At 44.5% G+C, this 24,653-nt stretch overlaps 1 protein-coding gene across 1 annotated transcript in view; it reads left to right on the plus strand.

The window, feature by feature from the left end:
• Positions 1–24,653, plus strand: part of C6H10orf88 (chromosome 6 C10orf88 homolog) — a 78,607-nt gene that overhangs the window by 30,849 nt on the left and 23,105 nt on the right. Inside the window, exons 2-4 of the mRNA XM_069239158.1 lie at positions 5,915–6,118; positions 11,196–11,268; positions 18,173–18,367. Coding sequence (XP_069095259.1) covers positions 5,915–6,118; positions 11,196–11,268; positions 18,173–18,367 — 472 coding nt within the window. The remainder of the gene's footprint in view (positions 1–5,914; positions 6,119–11,195; positions 11,269–18,172; positions 18,368–24,653) is intronic.

Genomic DNA, 24,653 nt, shown 5'->3' on the forward strand with positions numbered 1-24,653 from the left:
GAAGGGATTTGAGGTGTGGTGAGATTTGTTCGTGGCAGGGGAGGCCAAGGACGAGGCATGCAGCTGTGTTCTGGATTCTCTGGAGTTTGCGTTTGAGTTTGAGTGTGGTGCCGGCGTAGAGGGCGTTACCGTAGTCTAGTCTGCTGCTGCTGAGTGCATGGGTGACTGTCTTCCTCGTCTCTGGGGGGATCCATTTGTAGGATTTTTTTAGAGTGCGGAGTGTGTGAAAGCAGGAGGTGGTTAGAGCATTGATTTGCTGTGTCATGGAGAGGAAGGGGTCCAGGATGATGCCGAGGTTGCGTGCGTGGTTTGCGGGGGTGGGTGCGGGGCCTAAAGCGGTGGACCACCAGGAGTCGTGCCATATGGTTTTGTTGGGGCCAAAGATGGTGATCTCTGTTTTGTTGGAGTTAAGCTTGAGGTGGTTATTTGACATCCAGTTGGCGGTGTCGAGGAGAGCAGCGTGTAGGTTGGTTTTGGCGGTGGTGGGGTTGCAGGTGAGGGAGAGGATGAGTTGGGTGTCATCTGCGTAGGAGAGGATAGTGATTCCGTGTGATCGGAGGATGTTGGCTAGGGGAATCATGTAAATGTTGAAGAGTGTGGGGCTGAGGGAGGACCCTTGAGGGACTCCGCAGATGATCTGGGTAGCGGTGGAGTGGAAAGGAGGAAGGCAGACTCTCTGGGTCCGGTCGGTGAGGAAGGAGGCCAGCCAATCTTAAGGCTTTGTGGCGAATTCCTATGTTGTGGAGGCGTGTGCGGAGTGTGTGGTGGCAGACAGTGTCAAAGGCTGCAGAGAGGTCTAGGAGGATGAGTGCAACGGTCTCGCCTTTTTCGACTTTGGTCCTGATGTCATCAGTGCATGCGATGAGGGCGGTTTCCGTGCTGTGGTTCTTGCGGAACCCAGATTGTGAGGGGTCAAGAGTGTTGTTTTCTTCGAGGAAGTGGGATAGGTGGGCGTTGACTAGTTTCTCGGCAACCTTGGCGGGGAAAGGGAGGAGGGAGATGGGGCGATAGTTGGAGAGGGTCTCTAGGTCGGCATTGTTTTTTTTTTAGGAGAGCGGTGATTTCCGCATGCTTCCAGGGGTCTGGGTAGGTAGCGGAGTCAAAAGAAGAGTTGATTATGTCGCGGAGTATGGGGCGATGGTTGGGCTGGCTTTGTTGTAGATGCGAAGTGGACAGGGGTCAGAAGGGGATCCGGAGTGGATGGAGTTCATGGTTTTTTCGGTTTCTTCGTGTGTGGTGGGGGCCCAGGTGGTGAGTGTGGTGGGGGTTGAGTTGTGTGAGTGGGGGGGGGGGGTGGTATGAAGCTGTTGTTGTTGTCCAGGAGTTTGTGGTGGAAGTGGTTGGAGAGGGCGTCACATAGGGGCTGTGTGTGTGAGGGGTCTATGCTGCTGGCTTTGGGTTTGGCTAGTTCATTAATGATGGTGAAGAGTTCTTTGCTGTTTTGAGAGTTGTCAAGGCGTGTCTTGTAGTGATCTCTTTTGGCGGTGCGTATGAGTTGGTGATGGGTGCGAATGGTGGCTTTGAGGGTGGAGAAGTTGGTTGTAGAGGGTTCTTGTCGCCATATTTTCTCCACTTAGTGGCATTTGTGCTTGGAGTCTTGGAGTTCGGGGCTGAACCATGGGGCATTCTTGATGTTGCGGGTGGCGATGTGTTTTCTGAGGGGGGCTAGTGTGTCTGCGCAGGTAGTGATCCATTTCGAGAGGTTGTGTGCTCCTGCGTTGGGGTCGTTGGTGTGGGGGGGGGGGTTGTGAGCCAGTTGGGAGTTGAGACGTTCTGTGGGGATCTTGTCCCACATGCAGTAGGGTAGTTTGTGGTGTGTTGATGGTGGTGTGTGGGGGGTTTGGTGAAGGAGAAGTGGATGCAGTGGTGGTCAGTCCAGAGGAGTTCGGTGGTGTGGGTGTAGGCTATGTGTTGGCTTGAGGTGAAAATTGCGTCAAGCGTGTGTCCTGCTGAGTGGGTGGGTGCGGTGACCAGTTGTTTGAGTCCAAGGTTGGTGAGGTTGTCTATGAGGGAGGTTGAGTTGTTGGCTTGTAGGTTCTCCAGGTGAAAGTTGAAATCACCAAGGAGGATGTAGTCTGTGGAGGTGAGGGCGTGCGAGCTGATGGTGTTGCAGAAGGCGGGGCGTGGTCCTGGTGGTCTGTAGATTAGTGTACCTCTGAGGGTGCAGTTGTTGTTAATGTGGATTAGGAAGTGCATGTGTTCTGTGTTGTCGATAGTGTCTTGGGAGCTGGTGGTGACTTTGATGGTGTCCCTGTGTAGGATGGCGATGCCACCACCTGGCCTGTTGAGGCACTCTTTGCGTTGGAGTTTGTATCCCTTGGGGGTGGCGATGGCTATGTCGGGTTCCGAGGAGGGGTTGGTCCAGGTTTCCGTGAGGAAGGCGATGTCCGGTGAGTGTGATGTGATGAGGTCCCAGAGTTCTGTGGCATGTTTGTGAAGGGAGCGGGTGTTGAGGAGCTGGCAGATGAGGTGGTTGTGGTGGTTGGTGTTGGTGTGGTGCATGGGGGTGTTGTTGCGGGGTGTGTTCTGGGTGGGGTGCTGCGGGGCTGGTTGGTGGGGGTGGGGCCAGAGCAGGTGTGTGTTGCGTTGGTGTGTGGTGTGAGGGAAGAGGAGCAGGAGAAATGACAGGTGAGGCAAGTGAAGGGTCCATGAGTGTGTGTGTGTGTGTGTGTGGGGTTGGAAAGGGTGCAGGTGGGGTGAGGGCCTGGGTTGAGTGAGTGGAGGGTGAGGGAAATGTAATGAAAATGTGTGATTACAGAATTAGTTGGAGGTTTGCATGGCATTGCAGGTAAGAAAACCTCATGAGATCCATGCAAGGCACACCACCCTGGAGTCCCCGTGTAGTCTAGTTTAAAAAAATGTCTGTAGTTCATAGGTTTCCATGGGTGACGACTGAGCATGGCCCCCAGACCCCCCAGCTACCTCTATCGCTCTCCACGTACCATTTTAGGGCCATTTGTGTCAAGGTCTCTTTGCCCACTCACACAAGTGAGGTACCATTGTTATTGGGAGACTTGGGGGAAGCCTATGTAGTAGGAAAAGTTTGTGTTCTCAGTCAAAGTTTACGTGTGGCATGGCACACGACCCTGAACTCCCCCGGGTATCTAGTTTTCAGAAGTGTCTGGGTCTGGTACGTTTTCCCAGGTGGCAGCCTACCCAAACCCAACAAGTGCAGTCATTCACCATTGTTAGTGGGATGATATTGGAAGCAAGCCACACTCTTCTGGGCCATATGTAAAGATAACACCCATAGGAATCAAATGTCCTCCTGTTTGACATTGGGTTGGAATTTTTTAGTTCACAGGAGCAGAAAGACTGTTAAGGCTTTAGGAGTGAGGGTGAGGCAGATATTAGTTTGGGCCAGAGCTACCACATTATTTTCTTTAAAAAAAAATACTTCTACCATACAGTGGATTTTCTGGCAAATTGGGCAAGCCTTTTGTATTTGACTGCGATCTACCACTTGCCTGAAGATATAGTAAGTCAGCACAAGATACAGGAACTCTCAGCGGACTCCCCAGTTTTTCAGGTCTCTCCCCAGGAAATTGTGGATGCTCTTAAATCCAGCCCAAATGATAAAGCTGAAGGTCCTAACGGGATCCCCATCGACTAAATCAAATGCAATTCTGAATTATGGGCTCCCTTGCTTGTAAATGTTTTTAATAACTCTCTGTGTACCAGGATTCCGGAGTCATGGACCCTTTCTAACTTAGTGCCAGTTTTTTAAAAAGGGGACAGGTGTGTTTCCCCCATGTGTTACAGGCTTATATCTCTTATTAACAAGTCTGTGAAGATCCTCGGGAGAGTTATTTTCAGTCATCTCAAGGAGTGGGCCACTGATAGTAAAATGTTGTCCTCCAATCAGTATGGCTTTCATCCTGGGCTTGGTATAGTGGAGGAATGCCTGAAACTACTTCTGATAGTGAGTAAATATACTATCGCTGCCCACTGTACCTGGCCTTTATGGACTTGTCGTCAGCCTTTAATTTGGTGAATAGAAATAAACTTTGATTGATGCTTAACCTGGGGATTGATGTTTCCCTTGTCAGATTTTTGCTCTTGTTGCAGAAGTATCTGAGTGCTAGGGTGCATTACGGCCAGCCAGGAGAGCTTTCTGAAGTTTTCCCTTTAACTAGTGGGGTGGGCCAAAGATGCATATTGGCACCTTTGTTATTCATTAGTCACATTAACGATCTTTCCATCCAGTTATCTGTTTCAACCAAGAATGTTCCTAGGATTGCAAACTCCCCTGTCCCAGTATTATTAAATGCCGACGACGCGTTATTAATCACCGGGACACCCCATGCTTTGCGCTCCTTGATTGATTCATTTGTCACATTTATAGGTAATCTTTATATGAAGACCAACTTCGGAAAATCCTATGTAATGGCCTGCTGCCCCGGGCAGAAGCGTTTGTCCTCATTGGGGGCGCATGAGCAATGTTTAGGCTCGGTGCACAATTTTTGTTATCTGGGTATTATGTTTGATGCAAACAGTTCCCAGCAACCGAGCACCTCTGCACCTGGACTCCCTGGGCAAGGTAACAAGATACTGTCTGTTGAGACTTGGTCTAGGAACCCTCAAGACCTTAACCCCAGCTGGGTTCCACGGATCTCACCCCGCAAGTGACCAATTGCATACTGTGTTTTCTCCCATTGATTGCAATGATAGAGTTTGACAGTACTGATTTATTTAATACTCTAAAATCGATAACGCTGGTTATCTGCAATGTATTGACTTGGTTTTGGAGTCTAAATTAATATAAAAATCTGCTTGATTTTTCTAAATTGGCGTTGGATTTCTTTCGAGTCGGGTCAATTACTTATCGTCCCTGTTGGTGTTGTGAAATGCTTAGCACCTGGTCCTCAAAGTAGCCTGTCTGCTCTTTGCCATTCTACCAGGACAGAGCTAATGCTTACTGGTATGATTCCAAGGTTCACTTCTGGGTAACATGCTAGTATTACATGGTAATACTCCCTGTCATACCATATAATACTGCCACCTTGCTACAAAAGGCTTGTGTAGAAGTGGGCTGAGATCAGAAAGAGCACATAGATTACACAGAGCAATAGATATGATTGGATTTTCATTGCATGTTTACTTGAATGGAACCAGACGTGTATTGAACCTAGCTTTATGTGTGATGAAGAAACACACCAAGACTGCTGTGCACTGAGGTGTCTCCCACGTTTGTTTATAGTAGCATAAAAGACTCTTCTTACTCTTGCGGCCTGTCTATAACCGTTTGGCATTGACAATTTATTTCCGTCCAGGTTTCTGGTAGGTTGAGGATAGCATGACCTACAGACACTGCAAAATGCCTGACCTGTAGTTTTGGGTCTCTGTTAAAAAAGTTTTAAAGTATAACTCTTTTTTTTATTTAGAGGGTTCATGGTTAAGAATGATGTGTTAACTAAGGGTCTTTTGAAATTGTTTTTGTCAGGTCCTGTGGTCTGGCGTATATCCCTTGCAGCATTCAAAATTGGCATGGCCTAGCAATGTTCAGCCTCTCTGAAGAGCTTTAATAAAAGCAGCACCCAATGATCTCAGAAGACCAATTCAGTGAAATGTACAGACTGGTTAAATGAAAAAGAATTGTTATTGAAAATTGATGATGGAAGATAAATGAAATATTAAAGGATTACTTTTATGTGCTTTGGGGTCTTTCTGGTGGTAGCATTACTGGAGAAAGAAAGAGAGAGACCTGTGATACATTTGGTTGTCCTTTGTTAGAGTGCTGCCACAGTCTGTATTGATGTATGTTATGTGTTGATATGCATAAGCAGTGTAAATGTTCCATGGAGTGGGAGTACGCTTCCACCCTCCACCTCACCTGGTAACATGAGGTGCTTCCCCCATCTCATTTAAGCATTGTGGATAAATGCCTACTTGCTTTTTATCTGTTTTTTTATAGTGATAACTTGGTTCTGTTGGAAAGGACTGCAGACGAAGAAGATGAGAAATCCTGTTGCCTTTTCGTAGAGTGTGACCCCCAGTCTGGTGAAGAAATCATCTCTCTAGTGCTCGAAAGCCAGGCAAGAACCATTGAAGTTTATGCAGGGGAAGAGTACTTGGGGACCAGCCGTGGTGACGTGGTTTGCACTGTGCCAAGCAGCAGGTGCGTCTTAACTTTCTATACCGAATACCTCTGCAGTATAAGAAAAATAATTTCTACTGCATCTGTAAGTCTATAACAATTTATATTTGTAAGTTAATGCTATTGCAACATTATGTACTCACCAGATTCTTAAGTACTGTTTGCAGTCTGACTTGATTTGAAGTCATAAGCCGTCATTCCACTTCAGACATACAAATGTTAACGTTTTCTAAAATGGTGTTCATAATTGGCACCTGCATTTCTATTTGAAGAAATGCTGAAGTGTCTGTACGACCCTGTCTCCATCTTTGGGTGTTTCCTTTAAAGAAGGAATGTTTATTTGTTCAATTGAGTTCAGAAGATTTACTGTAATATTAACATGCATTGTAAGTGAGAGTAGAAATTCTGGCGATTATCAGTAACATTCATAAAGATAATTGACTTTTGAAAAAAGGCATTTACTTTTTGAGGCTTTTGAAGTTCATATACCTTTTAAGTGTAATGTTTGAAGATCCCATGCTAAAACTAATCTAAAAGTAACCTAAATGAAGACATGCTATGTGTTGAAACAGAAGAGAGGACACAAGTTGTTGCCCAGAAGAGTAAAAAAATGTTCTATTGTTCCATTCAGGCAGACATCTTACAATATAATCCTTTGCCTCCACTGAAGAAGGAATAGTATTAACTTATTTTAATGTTTCCATACTTTAATCCACTACCAGTAGGCAGATCAGTGCCTTTCAGAGGGCAAAAGGCAGGATGGGTCTTTAGGGAGAATGCTGTTGATTAGTACACGTAAGCAACTTTTGCAATGGGAACTTTTCAGTCAGGGCTGTTGTCTTAAGGACATCACAGGAAAGATTGCCTGTTTGGATAACAAACCGGTGAGAAATGCATTTGTTCTTGGAGGAAAAACTGTAGTTTGTTTAGATTTTTTTTCTCCATTTTGGAAGAACAGTTTTCAGTTCAGTTACTTCTACGACATTTTCATTTGTTACCAGACTTCCTTATGGGATATGGATTGTTGGAAAGCAGTTCCCACAAAACATTATTGATCTTATAGTGTAGTGGTTAGTGTGTTTTTGTTGGGTAATTATTTTCCATTGGCTAGTTTCCAAGATCCAGCAGAGTAGTTGTGTTTTGTTTGACGACCTTGCACACCGATGCCTTACTCTGATATGTAAGACAACATGGGGCATCTTTACCTGGTTGTAAAAAAATAGTTGATGAGCCGATCATAATGCTAAGTGGTTTCCTCCGTGGGAGAAGGCGTGTTGCAGTTTTTAAAATTTTGCTGCTCTTTGGGACTATGGTTGCGAGACACAGTAAGTATGAACCTGCTTGGAAAGTATTTCCTTTTAGAGCACTTTACGAACATAAAATCTATAATTTGGGAAGTATTGTGTGCCTAAAGGATCAATGCTAATTTTCCCGTTAATTGGAGTTCTGGAAACATGAAGTGTACAGTCAGTTGTTGGGTAGCGACAGCTAGTCTGGTGAGCTGCTGGTAGGTGTAGGAAAGTACCATCCTGCCTGGCATGTTACCCCCATTTTTACATGTATGTAAGTTTGTTTTTGCCTGTCTCACTGGGATCCTGCTAGCTAGGACCCCAGTGCTCATAGTTTGTGGCCTGAATGTGTGTATCTGTGTAGTGACTAACTGTGTCACTGACGCTCTGCTAACCAAAAGCTCAGTGCTTATGCTCTCTCTGCCTTTAAAATTGGCATTATAGGCTAGTGACCATTTTGACCAATTCTGATTGGCACACTGGAACACCATTATAATTCCCTAGTATATGATACCTAGGTTCTCAGGGTATTGGGGTTCCAGGAGATCCCTATGGGCTGCAGTATTTCTTTTGCCACCCATAGGGAGCTCAGATAAATCTTACACAGGACTGCCACTGCAGCCTGAGTGAAATAACGCACACGTTATTTCACAGCCATTTTACACTGCACTTAAGCAACTCATAAGTCATCTATATGTCTAACCTTCACTTAGTGAAGGTTAGGTGCAAAGTTACTAAGTGTGAGGGCACCCTGGCACTAGCCAAGGTGCCACCACATAGTTCAGGGCAATTTCCCCGGACTTTGTGAGTGAGGGGACACTGTTACACGTGTGCACTACGTGTAGGTCAATACCTATATGTAGCTTCACAATGGTAACTCCGAATATGGCCATGTAACATGTCTAAGATCATGGAATTGTCCCCCATGCCAAATCTGGTATTGGGGTGCCAATCCCATGCATCCCCGGGGCTCCACTATAGACCCCAGGTACTGCCAAACCAGCTCTCTGGGGTTTTCTCTGCAGCTACCGCTGCGGCCAAGCCACAGACAGGGTTCTGCCCTCCTGGGGTCTGGGCAGCCCAGTCCCAGGAAGGCAGAACAAAGGATTTCCTCTGAGAGTGGGTGTTACACCCTCTCCCTTTGGAAATAGGTGTTAAGGGCTGGGGAGGAGTAGCCTCCCCCAGCCTCTGGAAATGCTTTGAAGGGCACAGATGGTGCCCTCCTTGCATACATAAGCCAGTCTACACCAGTTCAGGGAACCCCCAGTCCCTGCACTGGCGCGCAACTGGACAAAGGAAAGGGGAGTGACCACTCCCCTGTCCATCACGACCCCAGGGGTGGTGCCCAGAGCTCCTCCAGTGTGTCCCAGACCTCTGCCATCTTGTAACCAGAGGTGTGAGGGCACAATGGAGGCCTCTGAGTGGCCAGTGCCAGCAGGTGACGTCAGAGACCCCTCCTGATAGGTGCTTACCTCAATAGGTGGCCAATCCTCCTCTGAGGGCTATTTAGGGACTCTCCAGTGGGCTTTTCCTCAGATAACGACTTGCAAGAATTAACCAGAGTTCCTCTGCATATCCCTCTTTGTCTTCTGCCAAGGATCGACCGCTGGCTGCTCCAGGACAACTGCAAAACTGCAACAAAGTAGCAAGAAGACTACCAGCGACATTGTAGTGCCTAATCCTGCCGGCTTTCCTGACAGTTTCCTGGTGGTGCATGCTCTGGGGGCTGTCTGCCTTCACCCTGCGCTTGAAGCCAAGAAGAAATCTCCCGTGGGTCGACGGAATCTTTCCCCCTGCTCCAGCAGGCACCAAACTTCAGCGTCACCGGTACTCTGGGACCCCTCTCATCCTGACGAGCGCGGCCCGCGGAACACAGGTGGTGGACCCAAGTGACCCAGACTGTCCAGTGGTCCAACTGTCCAAATTTGGAGGAGGTAAGTCCTTGCCTCCCCTCTCCAGACAGTAATCCTGTGTACTGTGTGAACTGCAGCTGCTAGGGCTTCTGTGCACTTTTGTAAGGAATCCTTCGTGCACAGCCTAGCCCAGGTCGCCAGCACTCTGTCCTGCATTGCTCAACTCGCTGAGTTGACCACCGGCTTCGTGGGACCCTGTTCTGTAGTGTTGAGACGACAGCTGTGCTCAGTTTTCTTGAACACGTGTTCAAGTACTTCTGCGGGTTCTGCCTTCTTGTGCGTGTGGGCTCTCTGTGTTGCTGAGGGCCCCTTCTGTCTCCTCTTCCAAGTGGCGACCTCCTGGTCCTGGGCAGCACCCTTTTTCTTCAACCTCGACCTTTGATGGTAGCAAGGCTTGTTTGCGGTCTTTCTCTAAAGAAACAACACTGCATCCTCCAGCACTTCGTGGGACATCTTCTGCACAAATGAGAAGTTCCTAGCACCTTTCGTTGTTGCAGAATCTTCAGCTTCTTCCATCCGGAGGCAGCCATTTTACACCTTCATCCGGGGTTTGGTGGCCTCCTGCCCCCCCTGGACACTTTCGTGACTCTTGGACTTGGTCCCCTTCCTTTACAGGTCCTCAGGTCCAGGAATCCGTCTTCAGTGTTTTGCAGTCTGTTGTGGTCTTTGCAGAATCTCCTATCACAAGTTTAGTGTGTTTTTGGGCCAGTAGTATCACTTTACTCCTACTTTTCATGGTCTTATGGTAGGGTATCTTGGACACCCTTTGTGTTTTATTGGACTCCCAGCGACCCTCTACACACTACACTAGGCCAGGGGTCCCTAAGTGGTTCGCATTCCACTTACTTAGTGTATAGTTTGTGTTGCCCCTAGGCCTATTGTATTATTCAGTGTTTGCACTATTTTTCTAACTGTTTATTTACCTGATTTTGGTTTGTGTGTATATTTTGTGTATTTTACTTACCTCCAAAGGGAGTATATCCTCTGAGATATTTTCTGGCTTATTGTCACTAAAATAAAGTACCTTTATTTTTAATAACACTGAGTATTATGATTCTTATGATATAGTGCTATATGATGCAAGTGGTATGGTAGGAGCTTTGCATGTCTCCTAGTTCAGCCTAAGCTGCTCTGCTATAGCTACCTCTATCAGCCTAAGCTGCTAGAACACTACTAATCTACTTATAAGGGATAACTGGACCTGGCACAACGTGTAAGTACCATCAGGTACCCACTATAAGCCAGGCCAGCCTCCCTACAGTAGGGAATACCACAGCAAATATTTTTGGAACTGGAAATGGTCATCGGAGTCGTATCCTGGAGATTTTAGCAATGATGGAGAGAAACTGTCTCTTTACCTTTTTTCAAAATTGTGAGACCAGATGTCAGGGGGTTCTTGCTGTCTTCCATGAATTGTGCTCATAATTCTGCAGCTGTGCATATGAGCATAATCAGGAGGGTTCCCCTTGAAGGTTGGTAGCAGATAATGTTGATACCAGATATCCACGAATGAACAGAAGCTCCCTAGTAATTTTCCATTTATTTTTGTATCACTGACTGGGGTTCCTTGAGAGTCTCTAACTATGACTCAGGATACCTTCTAGAGCTGGCTGATCTTCTGTTACTCAAAATGTGCCATTATCTCTGCTTTTTCATTGTTTTCCTTATTCTCATTGGATAATCAATGGGCTACATTTACAAGTAAGGTTTTTAAAATTATTTTTTAACATAGAACCTGATTTTGTTATATTTACCATTTATATTTCATTATTGACAGTTTTAATTTACTTTTAACTTTGAAACTTTTAAAAAATGTTTTCATATTTTCTTTTGCATTTTCATTCATTTTGTGACCTCTTTTTGTGATGCTGTAATGGCTTGTACTTTGTTTTGCAGCTCAGATGCGGTGGTGACGTTATATAAGACCTTCCTAAAGTTGGAATCTTCAGAGCCAGTCTGTAAAGTCAAGGTGAAGTATCCATGTTCTATCACCTTGGCACCAAAAGGGAGGCTAAGGCATCTTCATGTCAATCCTAGACATGAGCTTCAAGAGTGTGAAGAGTGCAGATAGCTGATGTGCATTGCATTCTTCACTTAAAACACTTCAGCTCTTTCATTATTGGGTGCCACATACACCTCTACCAGTGCACCTCAGTTCTGAGTGGCTGAAGACATGCCATTTCTTCGCTTGATATACATCTACATGTACCTCATTTAAAACATGCCCATCCTGTCATTCTAGTGTGTCTTCAATTCACATAGCTTTGCGGATGCATATTATTTATAACATGATCTCCCAGCTGCTACTTTGAGCAGGGATGCACTCACCCCTCTGTGCCTTAGTAGAACAGTTGACATATTCCAGACAACTGCTCCCCATGTTTTGGTTCCTTTGCAGTCATTTCTTCTAGATCTTTCAAGATCTTAAACACAATTCTTTCAAATAAAGTAGGTTTCCTGTGGCACTTTTAAAATAAGTAGGTTTCCTATGTCACATGTTTTAGTTCATTCACTAGAATTAATGAATCTCTTTCCCTCTAGTTCAAGAATCAAATTCCCTTTCAGGGGTATCTGGAGGACTTCCAGTAAGAGAAGGAAAATGCTTTACTGCAATATTCTTCTACATTTATCTTCTCTACCTTATTTTCTCTTTATGACAGAGACAGTATATTGATCCTATTCGTGGATCTTTATTTCCTGAGTCATTTTCAAGTCTATTTTTTCATTTTTAATATCTCCCTGCAAGGAGACTGCATGAACAAAGAAGTAAATCAAAGCAAATGGCTGCAAGAGTTATGGGGGTGGGGTATAGGTGTTGTGGTTATTGTTCACTGTTGACTTGTAAACAGCATGACAAGTAAAATGATGTGCAAACATGATTAATGCAGTACCCTGTTCACCAAATTGAGAGCAGACCAATTCAACATTGTGTGCAAACTTAAAAATGCATGGCTTTCCTTTTGGCCCATTATTATTACACCATGTCCTATGTTTCCTCCTCCTCATACCTAACACAAAACAAAATTAACGTGGGATAGTGGATCACATGGGCACCCAGACCAAAATCTGTGAACTCATGAACATAAGCAGGGACACAGATGATCTGTGGGCGAGTGGCAGGGAGCTGAACTGAAAAAAAGGAAGAGTGTGACTCAGTATAATGAAGATTACCAGCAATATGGGCGTTTCTGCTGTTTCTCACATCTTAATCCCAATCATTAATCATGAAGAACACTCAAACAGTACATACTTTAATCATGAAGACTAAGGACTAGCTAGGGTCATACACACCCATGTGAATTTCACTGAAAGTACACAAGTCAGACAAACTGAGCCACCACTCATCAGCAGCACACAGCAAGACCTTCCCAAATACAGCATTTGAGGATTTGCATCAAGCTAATACTGCCTAATAAATGCATCAGATGAGGTCCTGGGAGCCAAATGATAAGTCAACCATTGTAATCTCTTTATTCTCAGCCCAAGAGGCATCTAGCTCTTAGTGTACATATACTGAATCAAAAGAGCAGTGAGACCTAGCAGAGGGATACAACTTGGAAATCAACAATATAAGTTATGTGCTTAGGATAAAAAAGGAGGTCTTCTGACTCATACGTGCAGCTCAAAAAGTTAAAAAAAGGAGGTTCTTAAATGAGACATGCAATTTAAGAAAATCCTTACAAGGAACGAAAGGAATCCAACGACTGGAGGGAGATTCCTAGTGGAAAGGACCATATCATGGGGCAGATTAAAATCCAACAGGACCTTAGACCAGAATGGAAACTTGTAATGAAGTACCAGCGCTTTGAGAAAAGCCTTAACTTAGGACTCTCTAACAAGAAAGAGCACACTGAGCTCACAGTACATTGAGCAGAGGTGGAGGAGTACTGGAGCAACACTGTAACCACTATAGAATTTGCTGATAAGTGAAGGCAAAAAGGCCCCCCTTACAAGGGCATAAGATGAACACATTTCCCAAGTGCAGACTAGAGACCTAAACCTTGGGACAGACTAAATAAAACCATCAAGAAAAGTTAGAGGCAAAAGTTAATGAACCCCATACCAGGAATGGAAAATGTTCCAATATACCCTTAGAACCCGCCGTAGCGGGCTCTACCGGCTATTAAAGGCCCGCTCCCGCGTTAAATGCCCGAGCCGAAGGCGAGGGCATTTAACAAGGGAAAGGGCCTTTAATAGCCGTTAGAGCCCGCTACGGCGGGTTCTAAGGCTATTAGAACATTCTGCCACTCAGGGCAGAATGTTCTATTAAATAAAACAAATTGCTCACGGAGCCCGAGGGGATTAAAATCCCCTCGGGCTCCGTGAGGCTTTGTTCACAGCTGTTGCTGTGAACAAAGCGAACATTGGAATGTTGGCGCTGCGGGCTTTTACCAGCCAGTAAAAGCCCGCAGCACTCCATTGTCTTCAGTGGACATGCCAACATTCCAATGTTCTAATAGTGAGTGTAAAACCAGAGGCTATAAAGGATCTAGGTTTGCTGGACGGACGTACCCTCCAGTACTGCTAGACCATACCGTTGGAAGTTTTGCTTTTTTGCCTTGAGCCCTTTAGTATGAGGTAGAGAATGATTTTGGGGAGGGGGAGAAAACCGCAGCAGATTAAGTAGGGACCAAGATTTCCAAAAAGGAACAGTCGGGAACTCCCTTTCTCATCTCCACTCATAAAGGGGCCATGTGAACCAGGAGAGAATGGAGTGAAACATAATTAAGCCTCAGCGCTAAGATGTAAAGAAGGCACATATCTTCCTGGCCCAGGGACCCATGGTTCTGGAGCAGAAGGGCGTCATCGGCATGTCCTGGAAAGGCCCTGTTTTATGCATATCTTGGGAAGCAAGAGGTGGACTGTTCGTCTGCCTGAACTCCAGACTGTTTACTCTCAAAAATCACCTCCCCAAGCTCTTTTTGAAGATAAATATCGTATTCATAAGTAATTTTGCCCATGCCACTGTCTTTGGCTTTATCTTTTTTCAGTTTTATTGTGCAGCAGTGCACCTTGAAACTTTTGTTCGGCTTGAATGAGGAGGAGGAACGCAGTGGCAGTAACAATCACTGGAAGTAGCACTTGCTGTAAAGCTTGGCAGTGTTTCCTGTATTAAAATCACACAGTTTTCTGTCTTGTTTTTCGGAAGAACTATACAGTACCACAGATACGTTAACCATGAGCTGCATTTAATCCTGATGCAAGTTGCAATATGTTGCATACTATTTCTACCGTTCCTCACAAAAATAATACTACTTTTCATTGTGATGTTGAATTAACTATATCAAGCCAAAACCTCCATCCCACACACGAAAACTGCTATGTACAAGCAGCAGTGGCATAGGGCAGCCCATTACTGCAACCTTTCATTACTCACATATTACTGGATTCTACAAACATTATAGATGAGAAACTTAAACCAAGGTCCTGTTATGGCTCTCAACTCACACCTATAAAATAATCTTGACATCAGGAAAATAGTATAGTATTCTGGGCCGATTCTGAAAGTCAGTCCCACTTTCTTCAGCTCATGCAAACCCTGTCTCTTCCAAACCCTTATCTCCGTATCCTCCAACAACTGACATACAAGAAAGACCGGGAATATAGGAATATACTACGCTGATATTTTCTGCAAACTACAGAATGTTATACTTTCCATTAAAATTATTTCTGATGAAAACCTTCCCTAACCTACATTATTCTGGTCCTCAGTCTTCCAGGAGAGCTATATACACCAATAGTCACCAACATGAAATACACCAGTATGAACGATCAGTTCAAGGGCTCACCAAATTCTTCGGGGAATCCTATTAATACTTGCTAACCAAAAGGAGAGATAGGAAACATTTGCTGTAGGCCTTTCAAAAAGCGCATCAGAACTGCTGATTTAAATAATGAAGGTTGATTCGGCATCTGCAAAATGGCCAAAAAGAATTAAAGTTACCATTTAATTGTGCCAAAGAAAAGCCTTACCGGGCGAGGGGCACATAACTTTACCTGGATTGGGTCTGCCTGAAGTGTACTGTACCAAGTTACAAACTTATCTCAGTGACAGGTATATGCAGCTTCTTTTGCAGGTTGCTTCGCTACCAAGATGGAATAAACCACCACCGGAAGAAGGTTGAAGGTGCTACGTTTTTGCCAGTCAATCTCCAATCATGAAGGTGGAGAGTGGGAAGGGCTTGTTGCAGAACCAGCCCATTGCTGCAACAGCAGGTCCTACCGAAGAGGCTGCCTCATCAGAGAACAGATGCCCATGAGTTGTGGATACAATACTTGCCGCCGTTTCCAGTCGTGGCCAACTAGGATGACTTGGACACAGTTGGTCCTGATCTTTTTCTGAACTCGGTCCAGAAAAGTAATTGCCTGATTGGCATACAGGACTCTCGAGATCCACCCTAGAAGGAATGCGTTTCCTAGTAAGAGATGGCCTGAAACTCCAGTATGCAGAACTACTGACATTGCGCATTCTCGGGAGTGGCAAGTAGATTGAGCCAAGGCTCCCCCCATTCGTTGAAGAGACCCTGCACCACCATTGAGTTCATTTACAATTTGTGATCCACTCGGTGTCAGCAGCTGAGCTCCTCTTTTATGCCATTCAAAGATCCAGCTTTGTGATTCACCACCAGAAAAATTCTTCGACGATCCAGCCATTTCCCTAAGTGCAGTGCTTTCCAGCGTGGGGTCCATGACCCCACCCCACAGTGGTGTTGTCAGTAAGAACCTTTACCAGTCACCCCTGATGGATGGATGGAAGGAAGGCCTTCGGCGCCAGGCAAATGGCCCTCAGCTCCAGAAAGTTGATAAGTTGCTGAAGAACAGACCTCCACCACATGCCTGCCCCAACCCAGGAATGGCACATTTGTTCCCACTGTCAGCTCTGGGTGAGGTTAGGAGAGGGGTCTGCCACGTACTGTTGCAGTCCAATTGGCACCATTGCTGATCTCTTGCAGTCTCTTTTGAAATCTGGACCTGGTCTAAGAGGTCCCCTTGATGTTGGACCCACTGAGACTTCAGATCTCTCTATAGAGCCAGCAAATGACACCTGGCATTTTGCATAAGCAGCATGTAGGAGACCATAATTCACAGCAGCCTCAGAGTCTACCTCACTAAGATCCAAGACTTTGCTGAAAGATCAGGATTTTAGCCTGAATGTCCTGATCTTGAAGGCAGAGAACTGGTTCTTGTCTAGAATGGCTCCGTTGCAGGGGAGCATCTGAGAAGGAGTTGGGTGCGACGTTAATATGTTGCTATTGAACCTCAAAGATGACAAGAGGTTCGCCATTGTCTGGTGGTGGCTGACGACTGCTTGGGGTAATCCTGCCTTCATCAACCAGTTGTCAAAGTAGGGGAAGACTGGAATCTCTAACCTCCGGAAGTGTGCTGCGACTGCTGCTTCTTCGACTCACCTGATGACTTGGAGTGTGACGAACAACCTCTGGATCGACTCATGCAACTTCTGGATCTGGAACTGGCCAACTCTTTGACTCAGACCGGTCCCGCCGCAGTGTCTTTTGGTGCTTGGCAAACATAGAGTTATGGCTCATGATCTCAAATGTCCTTCAGGTTCATGGATGTGTAGTCACTGCAGGCGATAGAGTCATGGCTCTACCACAGGCAAACCTGAAGAGGATCTGTCACAGACATTTGTTTGTAACAGTCCCCAGGGGGTTTAAAACACGTTATTTTGGGAGGTGATGTTTTCCTTGCACAGAGAAAAAAATTGTAAGGTAAAATGTAGATGAGGGGTAGCTCCGGATCCACATCTTGTGACGCGGAAGGAAAAGAATTGACGTCAGTGCTCCTGAGTGGTGCAAGTCATTTCTGGAGTGGAACAGCATCAGTGCAAAGCCTCATTGTGCCCCCCACAGTGGTACTGCTGTCACATGTAGGGAATAACAAAAAGGTGAGTATTATGTGGTTCAAGAATAAAAAAACTCTCCGGCAATCCCTTTCAGTTTTTACTTTGTACTACACTGAACAGTAATGGGACATTATTGTGAAATGATCTCATCCTTGCATAATCAGGATTCTATGCTTACTGTCGGTGTCCACAGAAGCTAGTCAAATAACACTGTGACATTTTGGTTGCGCAGTCACACTTTTCACCATTCCATAACACCACGGCAATATCCATCACATTAGTTACTTATTGATGCTCAATGTATGTATGTGCAGATCCTTTATTTGTATCTACATCATCTTTATTATTGTAAGCAAGGATGTTCGTTGTATATATTTATGCATATTGGTCATTAATATATATTGACCCACACCTATTTTGCTTTAATGAAACTATCTGTATGGTCTGACTTCATCATTGAAAAGTGCTTTTTCATCAACAAAGATGCCTGAGTTATAGAAAGTTCGAAGTAAATGATCGCAAGGTTTGTCTGCTTCTTTTTGTCACCCTTTCGTACCATTTGCTGTGAGGCAGTTTCTGCACTTGAACCCTTTTAGTCCACATACATTTCTAATGCCATCTCATGTTGCTTGGTCTTCAGCTCCATAATCCACACTCTTCTCAAATGCGCCTCCGCTTTACCCTGCTGCAATCCCTCTGATTACAGTACTAGAGATTTCACCATGCTATGCAAATACAGCCAATTAATTACCTTGAGAAGTCACTCTGATTCTAAGCCTGGGCACCACTCACATCTCTGTCCATGTGTTTCAGCCGTATCTTGAAAGGGCAGTTACTGTCTCATCTCCCCATGCTGTCCTTTAGAAGCACTGGCTACTTTGTTACTTTACTCCACAATCATCTTTGTTCAAAATGTCTCCAATTTCTAAACTTCTGGCAGTGAGCCAACCTTGAATGTCTCGAGTGAAATATATTGTAACTTCCGACTAATGATGTATTCCTCCCACAGCTCCTCTCACTTGGTGGACGGTTGCAGGTGCTTATCAAGAGTATTGCAGTTGGCGTGACAGCAGCACGCCCCAGGCGTCTCCAGAGCTTCCCTACTCGAGATGTTGATCTAGAATGTGTACGATCAATGGTTGAGGGTTCACAGCTGTCTTCTGGAGCTCAGCAGCTGATGAGCATGGTACAGAACCAGCAGAGGGTAAGTGGCCATGGTGCTGAATGCACTAGAGGAGAAGAGAAATAAACTGCAAATGAAACTGGTGACGCTGGCATGGTAATGGGGAGGGATGTGCACCTTTTGCTTTCATTGGTGAATTGACCACTTTGAGCTTGTAGAACTTGAGAGGACGAGCATAGTGCAGCTCCAGCAGAGGTTGACTGATTAGAAAGATATGCACCTAGATGGAGAAGTGAGCTTTTTTAAGGTGCCTGGTAGTGAGAAGAATTGAGGATAGGCACTGAATAGTGGACCCCTTCTCCTCTGTAGATTATTTGAACTAAAAATCTCTATATACATACTTTGGAGAAATCTTAAACCATTTTGTGTTACTGCTATACCGACTGTGTCCTTACTAGCCTATATATATATATATATATATATATATAGCAAAATCCCTTTTATTATTATATATATATATATATATATATATATATTATAATAATATTGCAAAATCCCTTTTATTATTATATATATATATATATAATAATAAAAGGGATTTTGCAATCTCTGCATAAACCCTTCTCACGACTTGTGACACACCAAGTTGCCAATTCTGAAGTAAAGACACCAGAACTGAAGTGGAATAACTTAACAGTTGAATTCTTATGTCACACTGTCTGCTGCCAGAGCCAGCAGCCTGGGAAAAGGCTGGTCATGGACAAGAAGAATGATTGAAAAAGCTTTTCATGGAACATGAAAACACAGCTTAGTTTCTGCTTTGTTTTTCTAGCTGTAGAGTAGCAACCAGAAAGGAGACATTTATGACAACATGTTTATTTTTTGTACTTCTTAGATAATTATATAAAAGTTAGAATCATTCTGCATGTTTCTACACGCTACAGCGCCTTTAAAAAAAACTGATTTGCTTTAAAATGATTCTCATATCTTCTTGCAACAGAGATTCTGTTTCTATTTTTCATGTTTGCAAACATGCTTTCTTTTATATGAAATAGCTACATACCAAGGGTTTAAGTGGTTTGTGAGAGATGTGATGGTGTGACCATGTGTTACAAGGGATAAAGCACCACCTGTTGTACATGGAGTTTCATAGCCTCATAAAGCACTCAGCCTTAGACCTCATTGCTCTGAATGGCTATGGGATTCTTTAGTTACTTATAACATTTTTATAATGTAAGGCAGGAGTACTGTATCCCATATCTAAATAATTAAATAGCGAGTTATGTTTGATGCTCAAACATGCAAAACCACTGAAATTTGCTATTTATGTTTAGGAATTCGACACAACATAACTTGCAATCAACTGCCACGTTGTTCTCTAATTATCTTTTATTCATTATCTTTGCTTTCACTAAATAAGTGTTTTGTTTGTGACGGTCAACCGTGAGTTATGTTGTGTGGGTTCCTAAACATAGCTGCCTAATTTCATATTTTTTTCTAATTTGAGCCTCAAATGTAACACCCTTTTTACCTGTTGTTTTGTGAAATTAATTGTTTTTCTATAATTAACTTATTTTCCATCCCCGTCTGCGGCCAGTCCCTGTGGCCAACTCGCCATAGCTACCCAGCCTATACAAACCTAGGATGGCCAGAGCACCAGGCCTGCACCCAACTTTTCCTGGCCACCCAGTTCATGTTGTGCACAGTTTTCGGCCTTGTGCTGTTTGGGTTGGATGAAGGGCCTGGCCAGTCCTCCACCAACCACTCCTGGCTGCCCAACCCAATCTGCTACGTGTGCGTAACTCTGGTAGATTACCAAAACCCCACTGCGCATGGCCATGCACAGTGAGTGTTGGGTACAGGGCCACAGCCTGGCAGAGGCCCCTCTAGGGGGAGTTGGTGGTATGTAACATTAACCAAATAGTTTTTACTGTGCAGGACAGCACAGCAAAGGTCATTGCAACACAGTTAAGTATAATGCAGGCCATTTTTTTTACATGTTTACAACACAGTACTTTACCATGCAGGTAAGTATGTTTTTTTCTTAAAGTGCATTTTTAATCTTTAAAACAAGGGTATTTAAGGGGCAAGGACTAGGATAGATAGGATTTTTAGGATTCAGGGGAAGGCAGAGGTGAATGAAGGTGAGGGAAAAGGGAGATAAAAGGGTCTTAGTATTTATGGGCAAGTAGAGGTAATATGGGGTAAGTGTTTTTTAGGGTTCTGGTTGCTAGGGTCTAGGATGCGTTGCGGTAAAGAGTTTTTAGGGTTCAGGGGTGAGTAAAAGGTAAAAGGAGGTAAGGGTGTTTTTCCCCAGGGTTTGTGTATGTGGCGATTGTCATTTTGTAGCATCCGTTATAATTCTGGAAGGGAGAGAGGGATTCCTTTCTTGATTTGCTTTTTTTCCGGCCACCAACCCAGGTCCTTCCTGATCTGGGGAGAGAGTGAAATCAGAATGGACACAAGTTGACCAATGGGAGACCAATAAGCCAGGATGTGAGACATCAGCTTGTGCAAATAGTGGTGAGCCCAGGTAACCAGAACAACTGTTGCTGCAAAATCCCCCTGAACCTGCAGCCAAAGAGCCAGCTCCTGAACAGGCTGGGCTAAAGACACAAAATGTGGGCTTTGATTTTAGCTACTCTTAAGTCTGGCAAGGTGACCAACACCAAATCTGTGCAAAACCTTCCCCCAGTAAGTTCTGGCACAAGGTTGGATTTTCCCTGATTTATATGAAAGTCGTACCCCTGCAAAATGGAAAGAACCACTCCTGCATATCTGAGAGCCAACATCTTGGTGGGAGCGTGAACCAGCCAATCGTCGAGGTAGGGATGCAGGAAGGTTCCTTGACGATGAGCCAGTACCACCAAGTGGGCCAAAATCTTCGTAAATACACTTGGGATGGATTTCAGTTTGAATGGCAATACTGCAAACTGAGATTGATCTTCCCCTATAGCAAATCACAGAAACATTTGATGTCATTGTGGCATTGGAACATGTAAGTAAGCGTACTGAAGGTCTATGGAAATCATACCACCTATTCACCCTTTTTAGATCCAGAACTGCTCAGAAATCGCCAGATACCTTCTGTACGAGAAACAAAATTGAAGAAATTCCTCTTCCCAGCTCTGGGTACCGGAACAGTGGATTGCCTTTCTTACCAAAAGGTCTTGAACCCCTCCCAAAAGAGCTTTGCTTTTCCAGATCTTTGGGGACAGGATTACGGAATGTGCCCCAATCGGTAGGCTGACTGGCAAAGTCTATAAGATAGCCGCTCCTGACAATATTCAAAGCCCATTGATCCTTCACATCTTTTTTCCAGGCCTCCTGAAAAAACAAAAACCTGCCCCCTACTGGAATCAAATCCCCTCTAGCATAGTTGTCAGGACTTACGCTTCGAGGAACCTTGCTGCCCTTTATCTCCTACTGTGGCGGATGACTTCTTGGGCTGGAACTTTCTCCTACAATCTGAAAATGGCCTTGAATTTTTTCTGGTTTCCTGGAGGAATGAAAAGAAGAAGAAAAAGGCTGATCGTAGAAGTGGTGAGAGGAATATGGCTTCCCTTAGTACCGCTTAGTATACTTCCAATCCTTGAACGCACTGGAAATCATAGAATCCAATTGATCACCGAACAGCACTTTTCCCTCAAACAGAATTTTCAGCAGAGAAGATTTCTCAGAATAGCCAACCTTCCAATCCCTTATCCACAACCCAAATTCTCCCGAATGTGCTCAAGAACATCTGGAACCTGGAACCTCTTCTCTGTGCACATATTCCGCCGTAGAGGTGTTTGGGCGGTCAACCACTGAAGCTGGCGAATACCTAGATGGCAAAGCTGCAACTCCCCCAGAAAATTGTCCGCCTCAATCATAGCTTGGACATATACTGCTGAGATCAAACCTGAAGGTTCAGACAAATTCCCAGACATGCTCCTCCGAGTTGGAGTTGGTTCTTCCTCCTCAGAGGAAGACCAGACATGCCTTTGTTTAGTTGCTCGCTTCCCAATCATCATTCCATTAATGGAAAAGGAACAGATTGCCTCCCTTTAAATAGTGAGATAAAGCCATTAGGAACCAATCCCCAAATCCTTAAAATACAACAGTGTGAGAGTTACCAGCAATACTGATGGTATACCAAACAACCAATCGCCAAGGTACACCGTTTCAGGAAAGCCACGTAAAAATGATGCAAGGTCTTTACTAAAATTGCAAATTATCAGCCAGCAGAGGAACTTCGTGTCCCTGATTGCTGCCAGATTCCATCTTCCGACTAGTGGCTTCCAGTTGCCTCACGCTACCTGGAAGCACAGGCCTATGCCACAGCGAGCAGAGAAACACTGTCTATCGACTCGCTCCATATATGCATATGAGGACCGCACCACGTCTCCCCTGTCACAGCATATTACAGCTGAAACGCTAATCAGTCCAGCTCCACAGTGCCAGACCAGCCCAACCGAAAGTCCGAGTGTATGACCTGCACTGAAGAACAAGAAAACAGTTGCAGCACCGCACATGCTGGCACCGGAACGAACACGCATCTAAGAAATGAAACAATGACAATGCGACAAATGAAAAACGGGAGGATTGGAGGGGCGGAGGGTCTTTTTGTTTCGTGAAGGATCATGTGTTTTGGGGTCTGATGAGGCAAGATTGCCTCAATGTTGTAATGAAGGGAAGCGAGGGAATGGACGATGTATGTTATAGTTATTGTTAGTTATTTCAAGTAACAATAACTCGTGCCCCAAGGTAACTATAACTCGCTCCCACACCATGCAATTTTTTCATCAAAAATTGTACTGCAAATATTACATTGATAATGATGTTATCAAAGAGGTCATGAGCGCTGTAATGTGTGGGGTAATTAGCAGTGCATGGCCGGGCTGTGAGTGATAGTTATCTTAGGGCACAAGTTATTGTTACTTGAGATAACTTCAACTATAACTGGTGAATTTCTATGGTTTTCTACATTTAAAATGTGAGCCTAACTATAACGCCCCTGTAGCCTTTGTTTTTGTAAGTGAATTTAATTTTTTTAAATTCTATTTTATAACTATAAAGTTCCTGTAACCTTTGATATTTATTTTTTTCAGTGAATTTCTATGAGTTCTTTTTTTTAACGTATAGTAATTTTCATTACTATACTTTAATCCAATCGCGGTGCTTGGCCATAGTGAGTGAGGATCTGAATGGGGCTGTGAGTGGGTGTGCGAGTGTCTCAGTGGGTGTGTGAGTGCCTTGGGTAAGGGTCTGAGTGGGCGTGTGAGTGGGAGAAAGAGATTGAAAGAGAGAGAGCGAGAGAAGGAGAGTTTTTAGGCTTTGATGGATGATGGACTTAGAATGAGATATTTCTGCCTTAAAAATTTGCATTTGAAAATAAATTAAAGGAGGGAAATAACTACGGATACACCTGAAGTCGAGCCCTCAAATATATATATATATATATATATATATATACATATATATATATATATATATATATGTGTGTATATGTATATATATGTATGTATATGTATATATATGTGTGTATATGTATATATATATGTGTATATATATATATATATATTTTCTCAATTTATTTTGCCCTTTATGGGCTATATGGGACCATGGGGTAGCCTCAAGGCCTCCCGTGCGGTCCTAGACGGTTTTTTATTTTTATTTCTTAATTTTTTGCCTTTTATGGGCTATCTTGGTCCACAGGGGGAGCCTCAAGGCCATCCCCACGGTTCCAACCATCTCCTGCCTCCTGCGTGAGCCGGCATTGCTCCAGCAAACAAGGAGCTGCTTCTAATAGCAGTTCCCTGCTTGCTGGAGCAATGTTTTAATCTGTCTTCCCTGCACACATATCTGCATGCAGGGAAGATAGATGAAAACTCTGCTTTCTGACATTGGGACCTGTTTGACAGATCCCGCTGACAGAAAGCTAAGCTATGTTTGTTTTTGCTTGGTGAGAGCGATCAGCTATATCCCGGGGGTGGGCACCCAGGGATATAGCAGGATCTGGCCCTGGGGGGTCTCTGTTGCAAGGGCCGTCAGTGGCTCCTTGAGGAAGGTCGTACGGCCCCCCCTCCAACATGGAAATAGCCCCAGGGAGGTGTTGGTCCCAGAGGCTACGGGGATCCGAATCTGACCCCCTTTACATTTTTTACTATTTGCCCCGGGGAGGTCGTGGTCCCTGTGGTTGTGGAGGGGGCCGGGTGTCCCCCCGTATTAACTTTCATTAATGCCACGCCCCTTATATAATAATGTAGTGACCCCTTCACAAAGCCTGAAGGTTTGTTTTATAGTATATTGTGATGTTCTCTCTAGCATAAGTGGGGGCACTTTGACTTGGGGACCAGGACTCACTAGGATTCAAGGCACAAAAACC

The sequence above is a fragment of the Pleurodeles waltl genome, chromosome 6 (assembly GCF_031143425.1).
Source record: "Pleurodeles waltl isolate 20211129_DDA chromosome 6, aPleWal1.hap1.20221129, whole genome shotgun sequence".
NCBI classification, from domain to species: domain Eukaryota; kingdom Metazoa; phylum Chordata; class Amphibia; order Caudata; family Salamandridae; genus Pleurodeles; species Pleurodeles waltl.